Raw genomic sequence first — 25,150 nt, forward strand, 5'->3', positions numbered from 1 at the left:
ACCTTCTGCAGCAGAGCAGATGTAGTGATTTTTTTTTATATCTCTGAATATTAAGGGGTTTTCTCTAATGTTAAATATGTTTTCCTAAGCAACAAGGACTATATGGAGGTGAAGGCAGATCACATTCTGTAGCAATAAAGCCTTGTATACAGTATAAGAACAAAATACACCTACAGAAAATGGTTGTTACAAGTAGCTTTGCACAAAGATGAATTCCGGTATCTCAGAAAGCATTAAACAGCTCTGCCTGCACTCTGCCTTAAGAGAATCCCTACCCAACGTAGCCTAAGTGCAGTAAATTAAAAATACTCGATAACCTGTCCAGTATTTATTGGACGTTCTGGAAGCTGTGCATCACTCTGAGGCTCCTTCTCAAGCAGAAAGAGCTTTCAGAGCCAGAGTGAACTCTGCTGTGAGGTGATGGTGGCTGAAAAAGACCCAGAGGTGAAGATGGCACAGCTGGGACCTTTGCAGCCTCCCCTTTCTCCACGGCAGGCCAGACGCCGTGCCTCGCCGCACTGCCTCTCTGAATGGGAAGCGAGGCCTGCAAAGAATGATCTCCTGTTCCATAATCTCCTTTGCCGTGGGGTCCTCTCCATTCTGCAGATAGATGGCTTCTTTTCAGCACTCTCTGCTTGGATTTTGCATAGCTATCTGGTTTGTCTCGGATTTATGCAATTACTGTCCTTGGTGGAGCTGCTTTAGCCATGATTTTGGTGTAGACAAGTCACTGAAACTTGAATTACCCAGACACATATTCTTTCTCCAAATAATGTCCCACAATTATGGCCTGTGGGCATCTGTATCCTCAGTCAGAGTGATAGAAATGTTAATGGGAAAAACATCGTTTGTAAACAAAGAGGGAGATGTGTGAAGTCCTTGGAGCCTGGTGTCCTCAAACAAAATCTGCCTTGTTCTGGGAGACAGATTGGGGTCTGATGTAAAGGCAGGATAGCTGGAGAAGATGGGACCTGCGTTTTTGTTTCTGCTTTTAAATGTTTAGAAGATTTTTTTTTTCTCGGTTTATTTTACATTTTAAAAATCCTTTTGTTTCCCTATTTACCTTCCAACATTGGATGCCAGGGATCTTTAGAAAAACCTAGACTAATTTAGTGGAGGAGGTCATGTTTGGGTTTAAGGTCCCCTTTTTAGGTGTTTCTGGTGACAGGCTTTATGTTCAGCTCAATGGCATCTCTGAATGTGGGCAGCGTTAACACAGATAGGGTTTGAATGCTGCAAGTGAGGCGTGTGAAAAATTCAGGAGATGTTCTAGGCACCACTAGACAGAACTATATTGATTTAGGAGGAAATCCCAAGGAGAAAATAGTTCTTGTCAACTGATTACTTGAAGTTATGGTTATGCTACTCTGAATTTCAGACGTCTATAAATTAAACTGCCAGCAGTTGGCATCTGCCACTGTCACAGTGCTATAGGTCATCCCTCCCATAGAGTTTGGTCTGATGCTGGAGTGACTGACTTAACCTGCCACGCAAGTAGTGAGGGAGCATTTGGGAGTCCCAAGGAAGGCAGATTTTGCTTGGGAGATGTGTACGTAGCCCCAGCATGGAGAGGAGATTGGGGACGTAGCGTGGGACAGAGGGGAGCAGTGCCCAAGCCCCCTGGCAAGCAGGTATTGAGGGACCACAGTACAAGAGTCCCAGGCAAAAAGGGGTGCCCATGAACGATATTGTGACCTGAACTGTCATGTGCTAAATGTGTTTATGTGCTGGTGGTTCTCTCCATACTGAAATTCTGGACTTCCTTGAATTCTATCGCCAAGTTGCTGTCCTTCCTCCCTTGATTCATGTGCAGATATTATCTACTAAAACAGGGAGGAGGTCATGTTGATTTTGGGGAGAGTTTTCCTACCTCACAACTCGCCAACAATGCAGAATCTGAGAAGTTTAAATTGTAATTAGCTGACATTTTCCTACTCTCCCAGGAATTCAGGAGTCTTTGAAGAAGAGCCCATCTATGTGGGCTGAAGGTAGTGAGCTTGAGGGATAATTGATTCTGTCTGGAAACCTCTATGCTGATCCCTAAAACCAGGAGGGAAGGTTTGATATTGCTTACAGTCAGTGGGGACTTCCGGGTAGTTTCAGCTCAGCATAACTGAAGACGGATCGAAGTATAGTACCTAATCAGGAAGATGTGAAAAGATGTATTTTTCTTTACTTTACAGAAAAGGCCACAGATGGCTCTCTGCAGAGTGAAGACTGGACACTTAACATGGAGATCTGTGACATTATCAACGAGACAGAAGAAGGGTACGTGCTACTTCAGCAAACTTTGAAAGTCTCACAAACACAGTCTTCATCCCGTCATACTCGGCACGTGAGGAGGTGCAGTGAGTCTGGGGGCAGATGCTCATAGTTTGAGTGCAGTTTGCATATGAGTTGCTTCATTTTCCTGCTCCTTGGACATTTCAGAAAACTACTGTGTGATGCAGCACTTTCTGTGGTTGGTCTCTGCTTGGGAGGGCTGGCATGAAAAACGTATTGCTGGGGAGGGTACCGAGTTTGTACTTCTGGGGTTCTTGTTTTCAGCAGGTGTATCTCTGCAGTGCTGCAATGCTAGTAATTTAGCCATTTGAATAGAGAGCTTCTCTGATACATCTCCTTCAGCATCAGAAAAGCTGTGCTGCTTGCAGTGTGCAGGAGAACTGATCACTGGTCTTATGCCCTGGGCCTTTTTCTCAGTGGCTGTCAGTCTTTCCTGCTTGACCAACATGCTGCCGTTTTGGAGGCCTTGGGAATTGCTCTGGTCTTAACTTCTGTGATACCTTGCCTCCTCATATCATTCTACATGACCCTAGTTTGGTTGTAGTCAAGTAATCTGAAGTTAACACACATGCTTCATGTCCAGCTGGAAATGGTGAAGGATTCCTTTTCCCACAGTATGTGGCATGTGAAAAGCGTGTCTGAGCTGTCTTTTTAAAATGGTGTGTTTCTCCTTCAGTCCAAAGGATGCCATTCGAGCACTGAAGAAGAGGCTGAATGGAAACAAAAATTACAGAGAGGTCATGCTGGCGCTGACGGTGAGTGGGGGCAGGCTGGAATGCCTCAAAAGGGCAGAACCCTTTTCTTTTGTCATTTTCCTTTTCCTGGCACTCTTTCGAATGTACACACTGTTTGCTTTAACAGCCACTGCTCTGCCCTTTTCTTCTCTCCAATTGCCTCCTCACTTCCTTGGGGAGAGTTGCTGGAAGCTTTGCATAGCGTTTTTCTGACTCAGTTGATTTCTGCTTTTTTCTGGGCTCTTATTCATCCCAAGTACTGACTGAGGAAAGTTAAAGTAGCCCAAATGGGTCTGTGTACCCTTTGGGGGCTTTCCCTTCTACTTTCATCTCCCTGTGTCCAACTGTTTCTCCACTCCAAGACAACAGCTGTGAGCATATCTGCAAGCAAGGATGATGAACTTGCCATATTTTCAGCTTCATGAGTAGTTGATGCACAATTTCCCTTGTGAATGGATCTCTGTAGGAGACTCGAATTAATTTATGCTGATCTAATTTCACTCAATAAAGTGTAAATTATATTCTGTGCACTTAGGCAGCACTGCTAAGGTGTGAGATAATTTGCCAGTGACCTTTCCTACTGATGGCTTTAGCTAAGGGTTTCCTGGGTAATGCAGCACTCCTGAACACGCGGTGCTGGGCAGGCTCTGCACCACAGCAGTCTGAGGAATGAGCAGCGGTAACTAGATCGAGTTATACTGCTGCGGGTAGGTGATCTGTATGATTCTTTTCACACAGCTCTTGTTGCATCTCCCTGACGAAGCGTGACTACTTTCTGTCTTCTTGCCATTTCCCATGCTGGATTGTCATTTTGACAGATGACCAGAGACCAAACCATGAGATTATCTATTGTGCAGGAAAAGAGCAAAATTCATCAGGAATGAGTCCATGTCATCAGGGCTGATGAAAGTAGCTGGAGTAGGAGAGTAATTACAGACTCCTCAGATACAGAGTCGCAGTGGTTATTAGGCATGGCTGTAAGGAGAAGTGACGCGTTGGATTTATCTCCATGCTAATCATGTTCTTCAGAGAAAAATGAACAGCTGTTCTTCCATGGCAGTTGAATGGCAAGTGGAAGGTGCCTCTAGCTAGGTTGCAGGGGGAAAATGTGTCAAAGTATAACCTGTCAGAGCATTCACAAGGGAGTGTTCTGAATGAGTGAAGATCATTCACCTGAATTCCCAACACTAAAACATGGCTTATAGCTTAGAGCAAGTGGGTCCAGCTGTGTTCCAGGTACACCGAAAATGGTGGAGTGCCACAGCACGATAATATTTCACTGTGACAGGATGTCCTCTGTCTTACCTGCTCTTGATGTGGTGCTGTGTACTTAGCTGTTCAGCTGCGCAGGTTGGTAAGTTCTGCTTTGAAGAAGAAGAAACTTTGTATTTCTTTACCTTGAAAACAGGCAAAGGTAGGTCACGAAAGTGCCCAATATGTTAACGGTGGGTGAGATGCATCTAAATCTGTGTGTAGAGAAGGGAGCTTTTTGGTAAAATCAGGGAAGAAAAGAAGAATTAAGAGTATAAGTGCAATTCCTCCTCTGTTTTCTCTCCCTCCTATCAAAAGCTTTAAAATAAATTAAAAAAAAGCAAATCAGAAACCAACCACATAGGTGCTGTGTGTGTGATCAAGCTTTGCTCCAACAATGAATGTTTTTTTGTGCATGTGTAGGTGTTGGAGACCTGTGTGAAGAACTGTGGCCATCGCTTTCATGTCTTAGTGGCAAACCGTGACTTCATAGATGGTGTTCTGGTGAAAATCATCTCGCCCAAGAATAACCCCCCCACTATTGTACAGGATAAAGTACTAGCGCTGATTCAGGTACACAGTTTGTCTCTGCTTCCATATGTTGCTGCCTGGAATAAGGACTGTCTGCTTCAGTGCTATGCATCGCTAAACATGCTGTCATCATTAAAAATGTGGCAGGTTTTTTATATGTAAAAACAAACAGTATATCCAGATTGACAGGGAATAGCAGACATGCACACGCATAGTTATTTTATCCAGGAAGAAATGTCTGGATTCTCGTTAGGGATGTACCATTCTACTCTAAAACAAGAGGACTTAATAAAAGATAAATGGATGGTTTTGCAATTTAACAGTTGAATCTGGGAGCTGGAGACCTGCTTCTGTGATGGGCTTGTCATCCGAGGCCAGGAAATTTTAGAGGATCACGCTTGTGCTGTCAGTTACAGAACACTTTGCTGTGTCTGTTTCTCTGACCGTAAAATGGAACTGTTTCCCTCCATTAGAAAGCATTCTGAATTCCTTTTAAAAATGGTTATAGAAAAGTAAATGACCATATAGGAGTTAAAATGGTTTTGGTGTCTTTTCTCTGGTTATTGTGCAGTAAAAGCGCACTGTCAGATAGTTGCCTGCAGTGGGGAAGTTCAGACGTAGGCCTGTCTGCCACTTCTCCTTCTGTGCAGCATAACAATAAACAGCCATGTTAATTCCACAACCCATTAGCAACACATGAGGAAACATTGGTGCCTGCCTGGAGGAAATCTGACAATTATAGGAAGCTTTATCACTAAGTTCCTACAGGCTATTGCATACACCAGAGACTAAAAGACACTGCGTATTTAAAATGATATAAACCTGCTGCAGTGTTTCTTGTGAGAAGGTATTTACAAATGCGCAGCATAGTTTTCCAGATATACTCCTGATTCTTGTGGCAAAGCATGCAGTTGAATTTCTGCTGGTTTATTTGTTATTTGGATACACAGACAGGACATCGTTAGAGCATGACAATGTAAATAAGTGATTTCCGGACAGGAAATTAGGCTAGGTTGGGAAATTAGGGGGCATCACATTGAGGTCTGTGGGGTCCCTTTATTGCTGGTCTGTGATCTCAAGGCTTTCTAAAAAAATTGCACAAAATTAATGAAATTATTAAAAGCAATTCTTGTGCATCTGACTGAGCCCTTGAGTGTCTGCCTGCTTTGGTGGGAGAGCTGATGCATGCGGTGACCAGGAGATGAGGTTAAATACTGTCCCATAAAGAGAAACCGTGCGTGCTTCCGTACTGTTTGCTCTGCTGCAGTGTTTTAGAGGATGTTGGTTACCCTGGGTCATCAATATAAGTAGATTCCCGGTCATCAATGCAACTAAGATGGAAGTGTTTGTAACATAACCAAAAAGCCGCAGTCGTTGCCTAAGTGTATTACACAGAGCTTTATGTGAGTAGACTTAGTGTGGTAGAGCTAAAAGCCTCACTCTGGGTACTAAATGCCTTTTGGTATAAAAAGCCTGAGAATTATGAAAGTGGCCTGTGGGTGGGTTCTGTTAGTGTGTCTTTAGCTGGAGGTGGTAGGGGACTTTGTTTTCCAGATTGCCTGACAAGTTTGGAAAAGCAATTGCAGTCGCTCATCTCAGCTACCCTATTGACACGCACACCCAAAATACCCCGTACGTCATGGCCACTTTGCTCAGCTTAGACCTTGCTCTTTAGAGCTCCCTGCAGTTGGAGTTAACTCCGTTCCAGGGGGCTGATCTCTTCTCAGCTCTGCTCCCAACATTACATTTATCCCCTTCTGTAGGCTTTTTACAATTTGATATCAGGGAATTAATAGGAACAGAAATGAGAGGATTAATAGCAACTAGAAGCATGGACAAACAGCATATGTCTTCAACCATACAGCTCTTGTACGCCTAGGCTTTTCTGTAGCAAGGGTAGGTAAAGCTGCCATCCAATTTCTTATCTAGAGACTTGACTGTTTGGAGATGTGGGGCATCTTGTGTCTCACTTTCTTAACCTGCTTCCCAGTGTACATGAATTAGCATGTATTACATATTGCTTATCCTTCCTTCTTCACCTGTTGAAAGGCCTTGGAAATATTCCTTATTCTGTGCTGCTGGTAAGAGCTTGCGTATCACCTCAGAGTTCATACCACCTTGCTGCCCAGTAGCTGAGCACTGTCATCAAAGGTGAATCATGTGGAGACTTTCAGGGGCATGGCAAATTCTTTTGAAGGTACATGTGTTAAAAAGTGTCTGACGCTGGAAAAGTTTTCTTGTGGTGGTCACTGATTTAGGGGCTAGAGTTGCAATGGTATTTAATTAACCTGTTTGGCTACGCTGAGGTGCCAAGTGGGATTTATACAGCAGCATCCTTAGGTATCTACACTTGATAATCTTGCCCAAAGTCATAGAAGACCTGAATTCAATCTCACCTCTGTCATACACTTGTTTGGACAATGCACAAGTCTCCTAAGCCCTGTGTGCAGCTCCTTATCCATAGAGCTAGTATTACTGTTGCCTAGTTAAATTGTAAGCTGTCTAGGACAGGGATTGTCTTACAATGTGTGTAGACAGCACTTAGGACAATAGCGCCTGGTCCTCCTTGTGACCTCTGAGAGACACATTAATGTAGATAAAGCTCCTGGCTCAGGTGAGGAAGAATACAAATGAAAGTGTCTCCTTTCTCCAGGGAAGACAGTTGCAGAAGAGAGAATATATTAAAAAGGTAGAGTGCAAATGAAGTGAGTTCACTACAACAAAATCTGTAGGAAGCCCATGAAAGAGAGGATGCATTAGTACATCCTCCTGGGCAAACAAGCCTCATTAAAAGTTGGGGGCAGCAACACAGCATACTTTAGCCTCTAAGTTTCTTTTGAGTAATTATTAAATACAGCATCCCTTGCCTAATGTTTTTCACCCTTACTTGCAAATGGAGTTGAAGTGGGGAACACGATTATGCAGAAGCATCATTCAGATGACTTCTTATGTAAATTGAAAATGCAAGGATAGAGTTACTTGTGCAGTCAATATCTCCGTCAGAATTAGGAATGGTTTTGGAAGGTCACTTCCAAGGAAACAGAATGGCTCTTTGGAGTCAGAGCTGTTTTCTCTGGCTCAGGTAGGGCTGTTTGGGCTTGCACTGCATCAGAACAGTTGATGCAGTTAATTTACTCTTAACAAAGCTGAGAAGCAAACCCAGAATTGTTAGCTTGCAGCTGATAATGGATTGTCTCCTGGGCACGTAGAATTGAACAGACTAGGAATGTAAGTTAAATATTAATATTATTTCTTACCTTGTTTTGCTATCTTTGATTTCTCTCCTCTCACATATAAAAAGTGGTTAAAAACAGCTTTTAAAATAAAAATAGTCAAAGAACTGGTGTAAAAGTGTTGACTAAATGAGTTAAGTTCAGAGCCCACACACATGTCTCGCAGTAGTTCTGGATCCAGTGCACTGATACTCTGCCTCACATACGTGGGGGTTTGGGGAGTGCTTCAATTCTAACTGAGTCATAATATTTCAATTTTTCCTTCCCCTAAATTTTTAATACTCAGCTAATTTCCAGCAAAAGTGAAAGGGGATAGAGGCTTTCTAGATGTTGTGCTCTTAGCAGCTTCATGAGTACAAGAGGCTGGCTAGCAAAGAGAAACAGTACTCCCACTGAAGGAAAAGTGCAAATGTGAAGTGAAGTCTTTTTAGACACAAGAGAATTCATGCGGGAGAGATATTATGAGTGTTCTGGCTGTGGGAAATTCTCCCTTTAAACTTGTTCTTTCTGACACACTGGGGTGTCTAAGTGTTGGATGTGCTCTGTAAGAACCCAGGCTTCATTAGTTCTGCTGGTCATGGGACTGCATGTTTCACAATATAAGAACCTCAGAAAGTACCTTTTTTATTTAAGTTTGGTCCAAGTAAAATACTGAAGAAAGCTTGACACCTGTGGTTTTTCTTTGGCAACAAATGAGGGTGTTTCACAAAGTAAATTGACATTGCCGAAGATTATTGCATGACTTCATGGATTTTGCTGAGATCAATTTAATCTTTCACACAGACTTTCTTTGGTGGGTCATTGGCCATAGAATATGGAAGAAAAGATCAGCATGCAATCACTGCTAAGTGGAGGAGATTGGAAGAGGCTTTCATTTGCATTTACAGATTTTGATGATGTCGGGAGCTAGACGTAGCTACAGTGCACTGGGGGTCCTGTCCTGTCTATTTTATATTTGAATAAAATATGTACGTGACTGTCTTAATAATATTTGCAGGATCTTTTAGACCAGGTCTAATGATTACAACTTCCCTTGGAAGCTGAAATACATCAAAGTTTTTGTAGTCAGTATCTGAGGTCAGGGTGGAGCTGGAACTTCATTTGGAAGGTTTGTGGATAATCCCTCATGTTTTCCAGGCTTGGGCTGATGCCTTTCGAAGTAGCCCTGATTTAACTGGAGTAGTGCATATTTACGAAGAACTCAAGAGGAAAGGCATAGAGTTTCCCATGGCAGATCTAGATGCTCTGTCTCCAATACACACACCACAGAGGGTAAGCTGCAGCGTTGCAATTCCAGGGGTGTTTTCCCAAGATGTCTAAATAGTTGGGTGACTTCCTTCCCCTCCTGTTTCTCTGAATTTGGCTCATTTTCTCACTCCTAGAAGAATTTTTTTAATAGTTGAAAGGGCGTGTAGGAGAAACATGATGCAGCTGCCTTTGACAGGCTGATAAGCTAATGGAATCTCCTCCCTTGAGTCAAACAGCAATCTGAGAAAAGAGTTTGGAGCAGGTTTGTACACTTGCCTTGTACTACAAAACCACCAGACAAATGCAACTAATTTGCTCAGAGAGAGTCCACCATTGAAATTTACTTCTTTTTATCAAAAGTATGGTTGGTTTTGTTGGTGATAACCCTGAACCAAGGCCTGCCTGTCTTTCAAAGGTGTACAGAGTCTGAATCTCTCACTGATCCCATGGTAACGTGAGGTTTTTACACCTTTGAAAAGTTAGGTCTGTAAAGTTGTTGTAAAGTTGACAGAACTACTGCTAGGAAGTAACTTAATGATAACAGCTGTTCTGGTTATTCACTCTGAAAACTGAGTTAATGAATCTTTGAAGTGGTAAATGAAAGTGATCAAGGACTGAAAGATTACAATTCATGTGCCAAGATTAATTAAATCCAGTATCTATGTATCACATTGGTTTTTATAAGCCTGCAACTTAATTCCTAGTTTAAAATAGTTTATAATTATTTATCTTTAGCTCTTGTTTTTATTTTGCTTCTCACTTTCCTTGTAAAGGTAAATTAACTTAAATGTATGTGGGTTGGGTCAAAAGATATGGGCCTGCGTTTTTGTTGCAGCTGTCTGTTTATGGGCTGGCCTGCCAGTCTGTTCTCATAACTACATTGACCTTTTCCACAAGGTGCAATTATGTTCTATATTTGAACGTATGTGGCCTGAGGTTGCTGACAAAGCAAGTGCTGTCACAATTCAGCTTTTGAACTCCTGTCTTTCTGATGTGGCAGAGTGTTCCTGAAGTTGATCCTGCAGCAAATATGCACAATTCACAGTCTCAGCAAAGGATGAGCACCAGTTCTTATTCTTCATCTTCTCCAACGGCATATTCTGCTCCTCAGGCCCCGGCTCTGAATGTGACCGGACCCATCACTGCTAATTCTGAACAGGTATTGGGATGATGATTCTTTTGAGTGATACTCTTTCAGCAGGTCAAGTTAGAAACCAATTTGCAGAGGAACTTTCATTTTAACTCTTTTGACTTTGATTGCCTCCTAGGTCTGGTTCTACTTAGTAATCTTTCTTCCTATTATACTGTAAAATCTAGGCTTCAGATTTGTGTGTATGGCCTCCTAATGGCAGCAGTTACAAAACCTCACAATCTGATACACCAGTCCACTCAGCAGTTGTGCAGTAGGTTAGCAGTTATTCTCATTAGCCCTCCTCCTTTAAAGGCACAGAATGTCTTGCAGAAGCAGGAAGTCTTTCTAACAGGGTGTTAAGCCTGCATCCATAAGACCCTTGCAAGTGCCCTAACGTAGGATCTTCTCTTCTGTCTGCAAAAATAGTAACTTAAGAGCCAAAGATCCTGCTCAAAAGTTGTACATCTTTCCCAACATCTGAGCAAGGCACGCAAAGTGTACCGCTGCCGAGGTCTGGTTTTAGCTGCTGTTTTCAATTGCTTTCCTTCCATACAAGCATAGGACATCTGGGTTTGTGATGACAGTGAGTGGTTCTACAAAGTTTTTTCCTTTTTCTGTTGCTTTTCTAAAATTCTCTCCTGGGTAAATTTTTTATATTTACTTTTTTTTTTTTTCCCTGCTAGAATGTCTGGAGCCTCAGATATCAAGTCAGACAGAACCAGAGGTATCACAAAGCCAGTTCTTGAAAATGATCTGCTTAAACCAAAAGATTATGCAGTATTTTGCTGTCTTTTTACCCCAATTTAGATTGCCCGGCTGCGCAGTGAACTGGATATTGTTCGTGGGAATACAAAAGTGATGTCTGAAATGCTGACAGAAATGGTACCTGGACAAGAGGATTCCTCAGACCTTGAGTTACTCCAGGTAAGAGTTTCCTAGCAAATTATTCTGATCCTTTCCTTTCTGTGCTTGAATTTTTCTGGGAAGGTGGTTTTTGTTGCGGTTCACTTCACTGCCTTGGTTTGTTTGTTTTACAAAATTAATGTGGACTGCTCTTGACCCTGGTTAGTCTCACCACTTGATGTTCTTCGTTTGTTAAAGCTTCCAGTGACAAGGATTTCCTAACTTCCCTTGAAACTTGTTCAGGACTTTCTTCTCTGTGTAGGTAGAATTTTTTCCCAGTGTTGAATATAAGGTCTCCTTTACCACAAAGCAGCTTAAAATTGAGATAGACTCTGTAAGTCCTGAGCACCTCTGCTTCTTTTACATGCTCCATCATTGTTCGTACAGTGGCAAAACATTCCTTGTCACTATGCAAGAAAAAAACACTCCATGTTTCCAGGTGGACTAAGTATTGCCAGGGGTCTGTGGATTCTCTGCCACTCAAAACTTTACATATGAACTAACTGCCTTTTCAGAAGGTGTTCTATAACTTCTCCTGAAGGTAGTGGCTTAAGGCAGGCACTCAGGCAAAGTTTCATGCTGTCCAGAGGGTTAGACTGGGTAATCAGAAGGGGTTTCTGTGCTGGAAAGTCTCAATCCAGTGCAGCATTTATTATCTCAAAAGGGAAAACAGTTTTAGTAGAGCTCATATCTCAGGCTTCATACCTGTTTCCCCAGGCCAGTGGTAGTGGAGTGCCCTTTTGCCTGAGGAAAGTAATACAGTACCACATGTAACACCATGAGGAATACTGTGATCTAGTATTCCAGCTGCTGCCCTTAACATGGTATTTGCCTTTCCGTAGCTTCAGAAGTAGGCTTCTGTTTTGATCTTCCAGCAGGGCGGATGGGCTCCCACAGCAGTACATTTGGAGGAAGGCAGGGAATTGCTCTCTGTGATACATCAGAGTTTGAAATCCATCCAAAAACTGGTCTCTCCCATGCAGCGGTATTGTGTGTTTGTCTCGGAGCCATCATGGCAGCTGATGAGAGGCTTTGCAATAAAGAGCCTTTCAGTTACTGCCCATTTGGGTCGGACTGCTCAAAACAAAAGCAGCTTCCAGGAAACCACGACAGACCAAACCAGCGTAGAACAGTTTGCTTACATTCAGAAACAACTACTAACGTCTTGACAGTGTAACCTTACAGCATAGCTTTAAGGTGAAAGAACTTGATCATAAAATGGAGTGACAGCAGCGATTCTTTATCCCAACTGGTTCCCTTCTTTGACTGATGCATCCTAAATCTGAATCACAGAGCTGGGGAGAACCTGGTTTTGATCAGAAAGAATGGTTAGTCTTTTGAAAGCTGTGAGCTGGGTGCTGCACGCAAGGACTCCTTGCTTTGAGGTTTATATAGCCCTCCTCCTTAAATAATTCCTGACATTTTCTCCAACAATCAAATGTAAACAGCTTGCTAGAGAGCCAGCTCTGAGCAGAATAGATAGGTACTGTCAGCCCTCTTGGAAAGGCAGCAAACAAACCTCTGAAATGTCACAATCTGCTTCTAAAGTGATGGGATCAAAACTGACATTGGAGAACACATTCCTCAAGCTGTTAAGGCAGCTGGATTGCACTAGGTGAAATTTATCCAGAGCTTAGGATGTCAGACCAAGCAGGGAAAACAAACACATTTTTGCTTTCATCCGGAAGGTTGTGTACCAACAAGTCATCCTTGTTTAGTGCTGAATTTTTGCTGTGAATTAGAGCTGGGGGGGCGTGGGGGAAGGGCGTGGAAGATGACAGAGGGACATGCTTTAGTTGAAATGTCAGTGCTTATTGAAGTAAAACCATGGGCCTAATCAGTGGCGCCATGCCATATGTCACGTTCCTTCTTGTAGTTCTTCCTCAACATACTGTTTTTGACCTTTGGTCTTGAGTCCTTTCAGGAGTAAAGAATTCTGCTAAGTAATTGGTGATGGAAGAGATGTCCTGCAAGCATGAGAACTCCTGGTTTAGGCAAACTCAAACCTAGATTTCTTGGCATGAGAGGCTTCTCAAATAAATGCCCTTACTCTATATTCTTTAAAATTTTCTTCTGAAACTCTCCGCTGCCCTTTTGCAGTCTCTTGTCTGTGGATTTGTTCAGTTGAAGGGAATGTTTCTGTGTATAGTTCAATACTGAAGTGTGTGTGGAGCGCTCATCTTTTTATCCTCCTGGTCCTTGTTTTGTGTTCGCACCCATGTTCTCAGTAGTTGGTAAGTTCTGTGTCCCCAACCCTTCTCTTCCTGCTGTGTAGTACACACTTAGTGCGACTTGTGGTAGCCATGATGAACTTTCTTCCCCAATTGTTCCACCACGCACATCTTTTAGTTTTTAAGGATGATATTGCCAAAAAGAGCAGATTGAGTTTTCCTTGAAAGCTCTCTTCTGGAAAGCTGTTGTCTTAACATGTTTTCTTCTTAAAACAGATCACTAAAATACAGATATTTATTTTCTGAAGTGCTCAGAGTTAAAGAAGAATCAGGATGTTGAATTGTAAATAGGCTCTCAAGGTTTTATGCCATCGTCTCTTGAAGGGCATGTTTGATTAGATGTGCTTTTGGGTGACATTTAATCATGCAAAGATAGACTTGTCTTAGTGTTGCTCAGCTGGGGGATATGTTTGGCTGTGAAAAGAGCTCAACTAAATCTACTTATTGCTAGCTGCTTATCAGAATGTGTGTGCACAATGCATTCCTCCTAGGAACTGAACCGAACCTGTAGAGCTATGCAGCAGAGAATTGTGGAGCTTATCTCACGAGTGTCCAATGAAGAAGTCACAGAGGAACTGCTGCATGTGAATGATGATTTAAATAACGTCTTCCTCAGATACGAAAGGTGGGGCACCTTTTCCATCAACTATTTACATTTGTTCTGGGTTTTCACTTAGGTGTCATATAGGTCAGTTAACAAAAGTTGGCCATCTGGTCCAATGGTCCAACACAGAAAAATGCAGAGAATCAAACCACAGAAAGCATTTAGAAAGTCTTTTTGTGGTCTTCTATGGTAACATTCCTGTTTCAGTTGTTTCCTTCAATACTATGGTTTTGGGTTTGTTTGGTTTTTGGTTTTTTTTTTGTCCAAGCCATTGAATTTTTGTGGGGCACATCCGAAAAATGCAGGGCAACTTTGTGCAAAACTCTCTCAACTAGCAGAGACCTGAGCCTGAAAGTCCCTGTTGCGTGGTGCTGTACAGATGTAGGGACTTGGGACCAAAAATAGCACAGCCACAGTCGCTAGTCCCACTTGTTAGCCTAGGCTCTGCACAAATGCTTGTGCTGCTTCCTGGCTTAGGGAGGCTCCCGTGAGCTCCCTCGGTCTTCTGATCTCTGGGCTTTCTAGTTCCAGTACTGGTGCAACGGGAGCTGCCTGAGGTGGGCGTGACCTTCATGCATGTAAGGGGCTTGTTTTTAAGTAACACTTAAAATCTTGGAAAAAAAAAAGCCTGTCTTGTGCAGAGCTGAGGTTTTGAAGAGTTGATCTGCGGGAATCATCCCCAGGGGCGGGACTTGGGTCACAGGAATTTCGACATGTTAGACAAAGGCGCTGTCAGCCACATCTGCTGCATTAGGTGACACGTGATACAGCAGTCTTGGGAAAGTTTAATCTTCCCCTTAATGACAGGCCTGGGGAGTGAGGCACTAAAGAGTACCCTTTGTTCCTTGCTCTTAGCACAGGGCTTTGTTTCTCAAGCCTTTAAAAATATATTAGACTCTAGATCTGTGAATCTCTGCTGTCACGGCAAAGGCTGGAAAGAAGACTCAGTGGCCTCGATTTTGTCTTTGATTTAGTTGTTCAGAGGAGACTGGGGCAAACTTTGAAACAAATGCTGGCTTTTTATTGTGAAATGGAATGTGTTTCATGCATGAGCATGATTCTACAAGTGGCAGAGTGTAACTGTCGCTAAGGCTTGGTCTGGTCACCCTTAATATTTTTTCTGTTTTCCTCCATCTATGACTTTGCTGGCTGGTGCTAATGTATTTGTAGTCATTATACCCCGAAAGGTGAGCTGAGTGATGTTGGCAAGCTATTTGTGGTGGAATAGCTGCATTGGTCTGAGCTTTTCAATAAATTCCAGTGCTCCTCTGCTATTCCAAAAGCTCCACATTCATCACACTGATTTCTAGTATGGGTACTGAGCTCTGTCAGTGACTCAAGCAGGAGCTCTGGCCTTTGCTGTGAAGCCTTGGATGTAAACGAACGTGTGGTTCATAAACCTTTTGGGTGAGAAATATGAGGTGGGAGGTGTCTTAGGTTTCCAGCTAAGGGAGCTGGATTTCCAGTAATAGTAGACACCCACAGTTGCCTAAAATTGGAATTTGGTCCTCAGTTTGTTTTTGCTGCCTTTTAAGTCTGCATTTTCCTCTCTTAACATTAAGAAAACATTTTATTTTCCTCGAGATTCCCTGTTGTATTTTGTCCATCTGGGAGAAAACCCACAGGGTTTTCAAATATGAATATTATGGGGTTTTTACTAAGAGCTTACATGTGAAACTACTTTGAAATCAGGAAAAACTCTAACTTTAGAGAAATCATGATGCTTTTCCTGGTAAGGAAGGAGATCGGACTGGCTTCAGACAGGCCTTGGGAGGAGGTAGTTCCCCTTGCTTTTTTTGAGTTCACGAAGGCTGGATTTAGGTTTGCGGCCCCAGATGCGCGGTTGGTTGGGGAAGGAGTAGAGAAGAAACCAGATCTTGACTAGCCAGACTTCTTCCCCTAAGGAGCATGAGGATTTTTATTCAACATCATTACTTTTTGTTCTTGGAAAGTACCAACCTATTTGAACGTAGGCTCTGATGATCCTTGGGCTGACCCAGAATGTTTTAAAAATTAATTTGCTAAGCACTGTTTCTCTTGCCACGTGCTGCCGGGGTAGGGCTGTGCTAGCATGCATATGGCTTCTAATTTACATGTATTGCAGCAAGAGGGAGCTGTTAAGTGGGAGTAAGACTTACTATGGTGCTCAGCTTATTTAGCTGGGAGCATCAGTCTTGCTGCTGTTCCTCCTGTCTCTTGGCTAACAGAATAGTCTATTGTGAAGCACTTAATGAAAAAAAACCCAGAGGTAAATCCTACAGTGTTTTTCAGGCATGTGTGCACCGCAGTATCAGATTAGTCAACTTAATATAGGCATTTGCCAAGGATGCAACTTCTGTAACTATCCTCTCTTTGTCCTAGCTTGGAGCTAAAGCTCTCAGGGCTCCATCATGAACCAATGAAAACTAAGTTCAGTGGCAAGTGTGTCGTGGCTTTGCTGTAAACTTGTGTTTTTCATTGCTTATTGGTGGCTTTCATAGTCCATGTTGTTTTTTTGTTTTTTTCTAAACAGATTTGAACGATACAGATCGGGACGTTCAACACAAAATGCCAGCAATGGAGTAAGTACCTAACTCCATTTATTCTATCAGCAGCTACACCGTACTAGCCGTACTGATATCACTAGTGTCGGACTTTTATTTGTCGAGCCCTGTGTCTTGCCTGTAGTGGCTAATAGTGGATACCAGGCAAAGGGCGTAAGAATGTGGCAAACCTTCAGGTGCTAACTTTTAGCTCAGGAAGATACTACACTAAAACATCTCTGTGTTTACAATCCTTGATGGATTTTCTTTCCTCTATTAACTTTTTTGATTGCTTTTGAGTCCATGTAGACTTTAAGCATTCACCATGTCCTTAAGCAGTGAGTTTGAGTTTCACTACACATTTTTACATATTTATGTGGGTATGTACATGTAATAAATATTTTGTTTACATTTGAACAAGTCACTTAATGATCTTTATTTGATATTTTATTTGATTGTCTTACAACACCACTGTTCAGATTTGTTTTCTTCATGCCACTCATAATTTTAGGAGCCTCTCTCATCTCCTTTTTCAACAGCTCCTTTCCAAGCTGAAGAGTTACAGTTCTAATTATTCTTTCAATGAAAACTATTTTATAGCTGTTTCATGGTGTTCAAGATCTGAGTTCATGATAAATTCATACGGGACACTATCAGATTTTCTATTTTTGTTTTCTTCTAACAATTTCCACTATTTGCCTGTTGGAGTGCCACTTCTATGGTATTGTGATGCAAACTTCAGCACAGGCTCTACGTTGTAACTAGTTACAACAAATAAGTTTTGTTTCTGAAAACAGTTTATACCTAATGTGGAAGACTTTAGCAAATTGAGTTTGACTTAGATCTAATGTTGGTCTAGTGCTAAAAGAGGTGGAGAACATAGACACAATAGCTAAATCTGAAGAGATGCAGATGACCTCCAGGAGAGTTCCCTGCTGTGCTGAGCAGTCAAACTTGAGGTTTTTTTGGTGGCTGACCCTTTTTATTCTGCACTCATCACCATAGTATCCAAGAGACTGGTCCGTTTGGCAGTGTGCAAGAGAGATGTTTTTAGGAAGCACCCATTATTTTGTGGTGTTTAATGTTGCACTGCAAGAAGGAATCTTTGGCATGTGTAACTTGCTGCGTTTTTTTGTGTCCCAACAGGTATTGAATGAGGTGACGGAAGATAACTTAATAGATTTGGGTCCTGGATCTCCAGCTGTAGTGAGTCCAATGGTTGGAAACTCAGCACCCCCATCTTCACTTTCTTCACAGCTTGCAGGGCTGGGTGAGTACCTGGTGTAAATAGTGCTGATGAACACAAGGCTGCAATGCATGGACTTCTTCAAGCCTGTGAATCTTGAACAGCATGTGGGGGCTGCTAGGCAATCCAGGTGTGTGAGTGTGGGAGCAAGCCTGAGCGGTTGCTGGGGTCCCTGTGACTGACCTGAACACCCGTACAGGCTCTTATTGCAGTGGGCTGTTGGGATTTGTGAGGAACCATTTTCCTCATTCACTTGTGGGTCAGGGAGTTCCTGCTCCCTTTGGCTCTCTACTACCTGACTGATGTTGCCATGTACCTTTCAGAAAGTTTGGGTATGTGGCTTACAGGATTAGGAAGGCTCTCCCACTCCCTGACACTGTAGTGATCTGTAATTGGGAACCAGCCTGGCACAAAGGGAGGGATTTGTTAACCAAAGAGGAGAGTAAAGGAAAGGATGCAGTTTCCCGTTCATGGTAAAACTTGTACTGCTACTTTTATTTCTGCATTGGTATAGCTCTCCATGAAATCATTCTGGTGAATGTTCTTGATTCCCCTTCTACAAATGATACTTGAAATCTTTGGATGAAAGGTTTTATGAAACTGTTAGGTGTTTGGCATTAAATCAAACCAGAGGTTGCTTGATATGATCACTCGATTCGATGGAAGGTTCTCCACCTTTCTCAGCACTGCACAAATATCGTATCACTTGATCTGAAACTATTGATTTCACAGTCACTAGCTGAGAGACAACATTGTGGAGAAGACGAATATCCATGCCCCAAATTTTGGACCATGTTAGTGAATAGTAAATATCTCGGGATGAGATTGGCAGCAGGTGCACACCAATTCCCAAATGCTGGCTTTCCGATGAGGAGTACTTACAGTGTGGTGCTTCTAGGAGGAATAAGACAATTGTCCTTTAAGAAATGCAGAATTAGCAGCCTCCAGCCTCTTCTGGACAGAATTGTGCTCAGGGCTACAACTGTTAACTAGATGATATCTATAGCTGTCCTGTATTGTTAACGGCTTCCTCTGTAACCTACACAGTCATGGCAGAGGTTGCTTGCATATGGTTTGCTACTTCATGGGTTTGGTTTTTTTGCCTCTGGTTGCAGACTTGGGTACAAACAGCGTCAGCGGCACACTCAGCTCTCTACAGCACTGTAATCCTCGTGATGACTTCGACATGTTTGCACAGACAAGAGGCAGTTCCTTGGCTGAGCAGCGAAAGAAGTATGTTGGACTTTGTCTTTAGTTCTGTTTGAATCATAGCATTGCTCTTTCTGAGGGCATAAATCTGAAACTTCTTGATTTCATTCCAGACTAAAGAAGTAGTTTTTGTGTATGTTTTTGTGCTTTTAATCCAAGCCCTATCATACATTGGTCATTATTAGTATGAGCAGGTGGAGAAGTTCCTGCTGCTGGGCAGAGCAGATTGGCTGAGTAATGTTATTTGACTGTCTTAGTTAATGATCTCACTGGAAACTTGGAAATGAACTTGCCTTTAGTTCTGCAGATGCTTCCTCTCATAAAGGCTTGTCATCCCATCCACCCGGCCAGTGCTTGAGATACAGAGGCATAAGGATCCTTCACCTGAAGGTCATGGATATACTTTGGTGACTGAATTATTGTCATCAAGGGCTTGGAAACAGAATTACCATCCAGTTAAACTCTCCCTTTGGCCCAGCAGTCAGACTCTCACAGGTCGTCAAGGCAGTGTAGCTTGCCCAGCTGCCGTGCTATCCCAAATGTGTTTATGTGCACAGGGCTTGCATCTCTAGAGCTGCAAATCTGGCACTTTCAAGGGCACTTAAGAGATGTAATTATTTTAATGTAAAATAAATCCATGCAATTATTAAGAAATCCTTTGATTCCTGTCAAGTGAGATTCAGTACAAGAGACACTCAGGTATTTTTCTTTCATATATTGTTTCTTGCCTCCTTCTGGATTCAGATTCTAAAGGACGTAGTGGCTACCAGCAGTCAGAACATCGTCAATAACTTGTCTCAAACTCAGAAATGTTGTTAAACAGTTTAGGTCAGACCTTAGCAGATTGTCAAAAACTTACCAGCTCTGGAAAACTTGAGCTAGCAAATTTATTAGGATCTTTTATTTGCAATCATCAATATAGCTATCGGTACTGCCTCATCTGTAGTATCAATGTTGAGAAGACGTGCTCTACTGTTAGAGGCATGTGTTGCCGCTGGAGATTTCAGGCTGAGAGCCCTAATGTATAGTCAGAAAGGAGATGTGTTGCAGAGAGATCTAGTACAGGCCCCTCTGTCTCTTGTGCTAAATGAAGCGCGAAACTAGTCTTCCCACACTGTACCTCTATCTCCTGCACGCTAATGGAACAAGGAGCACGAATCAGTCCGTGATTTCACAAGGGAGGATTGCTATATCTTCCATGGATTGTACACTGTATAAGTGGAGCAGCAGTAAAGACAGGAGTGTGACTTGCTGTGGTGTGTAGGTGAGAGCCTCTGGGTGCTGTGCTCGGAGCTTGGGAGAAGCCGGCACACTGGAGGGGAAGGTGCTCCTCCTGCTCAGGGATGTGACCTCTTCCAGGGGCTGATTTATGGGCAGGTGTTGGCATCTGCTTCAGCTCATGGTTCACCACTGTGCTCCGAGAAAGGATGCTATTGCTTCTGTCACCTGACTGCTACATGTCCCCTTTGCGTAGCAATTTAAGAAGCTTTTTAAAAATCCAACCTCTGTAAATAGTGCATTTCTTTGTATGCAACTGAAGTTGCTTGGTTATGTTTCACCTGTCTTCGAGTCTCCCTCTGCCTCCCCCCATGCACATATCACGTTCAGGCTTCAAAATGTCATCTTCAAAGCTTTGCAAAATGCAATCTGTAATCGGGCCTCTCTTCGTAATCCCCTGCTAGCTCTCGGACACGCTCATGGTACCTCGTAACCTATTTGCCTACCTTTCATAATTCCAGTCTTATTCTTTTTGCTTAAACATGCTTACTGAAACTGATGGGTGGTCTTTAAACAGAGCACACTCCTTCTCTTGGAATACACTTAGTACACTTGAAGTCTTGTTATGAAAAGGAACGTGCTTTCTGATTTCCAGGGGAGTAAATCGGAGTAGCAAGTGCATTCTGCATGGGTGACTGTTGGACTCCTTCTAGTTCTGTGGTTTGTTTCTTTCTTTCAGTGTGACGTATGAGGATCCGCAGGCTGTCAAAGGACTAGCGTCTGCCCTGGATGTTCGAAAACAGAACACAGGAGGGGTAGGTCATTGCTTTGTGTTTTGTTATCTGAAGCTGTGCGTGGAATCCAAGCTGTAGGCAGCTGCTTTGACCGAGACTTCTCATTCTGTATTCCAGCAACGTACTAGTACTGGCTATTTTGAAATTGATATCTAGGAGCAAGTACTTGCTCAGTAATGATCTCTAAAGAGCTGCTACTTAGCACACCAGCCTAAAAGACTTCAAAATCATAGTGGGTAAATTCTCCTGTGTTCTTGCAGTTTGCCTGGGGGATCTAGCTCTTTGGCTGCGATCACTGCTGAAAAGAATAAGTAGGGAATATCCTGTGAACACTGGTGTGCATTTGGTTGGTTCGGTTTTGCTTATGAAAGTTGTTGCAGTCTTAATCTACTCATGGATACACAGGCAAGTTACAGGGAGAGAAATTATGTAGCCTTTTAATGCTTCATGTGCCTTGCCATAACTGCCCTCGCCTGCAGTCCGTTCTGTCTGTCCTAGAGCAGGCTGCTGCTATCTTGTGTGGCCATGAGGCCCGTGCGCTGTCATCTCGCAGGAGCTGATACTAGAAATGTGTTTGAGAGAGTGAGCTTGGCCAGCCTTGTCTGCATACCTTGGTGAAGGCAGAAGTGAAAAGAGCTTTCAGATCGTCTCTCAACCCCTTTCTACCACCCTGCTTTTTTAAAAACTCTCCTGCTCTTTTGTACTCAGCTGTGTGTTTTTAGATTTAGGAGCAAGTTCAGAGCCTTTTCCTAGTCTAATTTTGGTCTGTGGTGACCGCTAGGGAGCATGGCAGAGCCAGTGTAGCATGGGAGAGCCAGTTGCAGCATGCACACGCCTCCCTCCATGGAGAATTGCCTCCCCATGCCTTGGCTGATCCCGCCCTGGTTCTTTCATAAGTTGAAATAGGAGTGCTGAGGGCAGCTGGCATGCCTGGCAGCTTGTGCTCTGAGCCAGGGAGAATTTGTGTTCAGAGCCAGCTGGGATCGGATCACAGCTGCCTGACTGCCTGGGCCATAGTTCAGTGGTAGCAGGGCTTCAGCAATGATTTCTTATGGAGCATCCCCCCCGCCCCACAAATCTATCTGCTTGTTCCTCTCCCTGTCCTCCTGCAAAAAGGGTAATTTATAACCCAGGTCATCCCTGTGACCAGTTTCAAGCTCAGCCCCACCAAATCTCAAGCCAGCAGTATTGAGGGAAAAGGGGGAAGCACAGGGAGGCAGGGGCAGAAGTACATTAAGGGGGGTGAGAGAGGAATTCCTGAAGCCAGTGTGACAACCCAAGCCCCCAGTATCACTGAGCCGTGTTATTGGCAGGACCTGGGAAGGGATTTGAGATTCTGCTCTTTGTTCCTGACTAACAAAACGCAAGGGGCTTGCATTTAGCTACTGGTCAAGGGGGCTGTATTCCCCTGGTGGCCACAGGGTCATGTCCTTATTTATTAACACTTTTGTTCTCAGCCAGTTCTGCTTGAGGCACCAACGTGACGTGTCATTCACACCAGCGTAGCTGCTGCTCTGCCTGAAGTGTTGTCAGTTCAAAGGGCTGTGTCTAAGCTAATCTGACGATCAAAGTTTTATGGGTTGTGGAACTTTGGGCTCTGAGATGTTGTAGAGACTTTCAGCCTCTTTTCAAAGGTCCTGATGACTGTATCGTGTAATCAGAATAGCTTCTTTTGAAATGCAGTCTTTCGATAATTGGTAAACACTACTTTTTGTCAAGTGTTGTGAGGCTTGTGGCTGTCTCTTCTTAAAGGAAATAAAAATGAAACTCTCCTAAAGTACCAGCCCCAGCATGTGTAGCAAAAAACTGGCAGTGCTCAGTAAATGAAAGACACGTGTTAATTTGGGTAGAGAGCTAATTTAAGAACAGCTCTAGGGAGGAGCCAAAAGCTTCTCAACACATTCTTCAGACACGTCTCATTCCAGCACAGTTGTCCAGTGGTAAAATTCAGCACATCCGACATTTCTAATGTAGTCATTCTCAGAATGGTCTGTAGAGAGATGGCTGATCACGTGGCATTAGCTGTCTTTTAATATGATTTAGCAGCTGGAAACAAGATGAGCTAAAAATACACTGTTTTCTTAATATTGCTTTTCCATGTTGGGAATTGCTTTTGTTGCCACTGAGTTGTTGCGTGATCACAACTGGGAGGAGAGGTGTCCAAGAAACAATTCTCTAGTGTTACACAGATAGTAGATGAAGTTGGAGTGATTTCCTCCTTTCTTTTCTCTCAGCACAAGTACTGAAATGAGACATAAAAGATTACAGCCGATCCTCCATTATCTGTGGTAATGGGGACAGGACAGGCATCCCACGCATATGGGTATCTGGGTAGAGGTGCATAAACACACCAGTGGCTCTCTGCTGAGCTAGCCCAGTCCTGGCAGGGCCAGTGGGCTAGAACTGCTGCACTCTGCCAGTCACGAGCAAGCCCCTCCAGAGCTAGAGATGACTCTGCACCCGGGCCCTGGCTCAGGGACGAGATGCTGAAGGACAAGAAGCCATCTTGAGAGTCTTTGCATTGCTGTGCCATGCAGTCTGCAGCCTGCCCAGAGGAACTGGATGCATCAGCGGTCCTTTTAACCTCTGCTGTTCTTAGAGAGGGGCAGTTTGAAAGACTGCCAGAACACTGCAGCAAACTGCGATAACTTACCCTCCTGCTCCACCCCATCATTAGAGCTGTCGTACTGATAGTTCGAGGCAGACTTTGTCTGCTGAGATCAAGGAGGTAAGTAGGGCATGCTGCAACTTACAGCTCCATAAACAAGGGAATCTCCACGTTGCGTTATACTAGTGTTTCCAATGACGTCTGACTGATTTTAGTAGGTTGTATAGCCTACAATTTATCTTCTTTTAAGAAGATGACAACCATCAGCCTCATGACTAGTCAGTGATTTTTTTTTAATTTTTTTTTTTAATATCAGCATGGAGGAAGTGCTAAAATTCTGTGAACTGTCTGTAGGAAGTGCAGAGGTCAGTGTGAGGTCTGTCCCTCCACGGGCAGAGCTGACAGGCAGCAGAGGGGGATGCAGCTGCTGCCAGAAGCTACCATAGGCAACTGTGTGTGTGTGTGTATGTGAAGTTTTTAACTTGCTGCTGTTATATTACTTTATCATGGGTTGTTGCTGTGGTTTCTCTCTTTATGGACCTTTCTGTTCTCAACACAGAGGAGAGGTAAAGGTGGGAACTCAGACATGGAGCCCATAGACAAGTGGCTAATTACACAAGGAATGGTGAGGACTTCACCAGTGAAGCGATTCCTACTGCCCACCCCAGTCCCTTTACCTAGAATAACCATCCTAGCTGCTGCCAGAAGCTACCATAGGCAACTGTGTGTGTGTGTGTGTATGTGAAGTTTTTAACTTGCTGCTGTTATATTACTTTATCATGGGTTGTTGCTGTGGTTTCTCTCTTTATGGACCTTTCTGTTCTCAACACAGAGGAGAGGTAAAGGTGGGAACTCAGACATGGAGCCCATAGACAAGTGGCTAATTACACAAGGAATGGTGAGGACTTCACCAGTGAAGCGATTCCTACTGCCCACCCCAGTCCCTTTACCTAGAATAACCATCCTCCATTCACCTCTCGTCCTGCCCTACTGAACCACTGGAAATCAGACAGTACAAGGAGTTTATTTCCCACCTATATCATTACCTGGGGCAAAGGGAAAGATTTGCACCAATTTCTGGTTTATACAGCACAAAGGCCTGTAACCAACTGAATCATTTATAGGATCCCACATCACCTTCAGAAGAGGCCTGGGGATCCAATTAGTTCCTTATACTGTCTTGATTTATTTATGCAGTATCCACTTTTCGAGGGATAAACACAAGTCTTGTGGATCTCGTTCATAAAGAGGACACTTTCTACGTGTCTTTAAAGCAGCCTCTTCTGGTAGTGCTTAACTTCATGGTCTGGAATAAACATACAGAGCTTAGAGGATCATACCTAATTGAACTGAGTAATGTAGGGATAGTTCTGTATGAATGGAAGGGAATGGGAGAACCGCTG

General features: G+C 43.2%; 1 protein-coding gene across 8 annotated transcripts in view; it reads left to right on the forward strand.

The window, feature by feature from the left end:
* TOM1L2 (target of myb1 like 2 membrane trafficking protein) overlaps positions 1 to 25,150 on the forward strand; it is a 60,329-nt gene that overhangs the window by 17,491 nt on the left and 17,688 nt on the right. For 5 of the 8 annotated variants that reach the window (XM_035891449.1, XM_035891445.1, XM_009635855.2 and 2 more), the window contains exons 2-12: positions 2,184 to 2,268; positions 2,960 to 3,038; positions 4,692 to 4,841; positions 9,170 to 9,304; positions 10,281 to 10,439; positions 11,220 to 11,336; positions 14,038 to 14,171; positions 16,663 to 16,711; positions 17,819 to 17,942; positions 19,034 to 19,151; positions 21,085 to 21,160. In XM_035891449.1, coding sequence (XP_035747342.1) covers positions 2,231 to 2,268; positions 2,960 to 3,038; positions 4,692 to 4,841; positions 9,170 to 9,304; positions 10,281 to 10,439; positions 11,220 to 11,336; positions 14,038 to 14,171; positions 16,663 to 16,711; positions 17,819 to 17,942; positions 19,034 to 19,151; positions 21,085 to 21,160 — 1,179 coding nt within the window. In that variant the 5' untranslated portion in view covers positions 2,184 to 2,230. Of the gene's footprint in view, positions 1 to 2,183; positions 2,269 to 2,959; positions 3,039 to 4,691; positions 4,842 to 6,904; positions 6,997 to 9,169; positions 9,305 to 10,280; positions 10,440 to 11,219; positions 11,337 to 14,037; positions 14,172 to 16,662; positions 16,712 to 17,818; positions 17,943 to 19,033; positions 19,152 to 21,084; positions 21,161 to 25,150 lie in introns of those variants that run through there. The other 3 variants (XM_035891447.1, XM_035891450.1, XM_035891451.1) reach the window with 2 other exon arrangements.

The sequence above is a fragment of the Egretta garzetta genome, unplaced genomic scaffold (assembly GCF_000687185.1).
Source record: "Egretta garzetta isolate BGI_Z169 unplaced genomic scaffold, ASM68718v1 scaffold263, whole genome shotgun sequence".
NCBI lineage: Eukaryota > Metazoa > Chordata > Aves > Pelecaniformes > Ardeidae > Egretta > Egretta garzetta.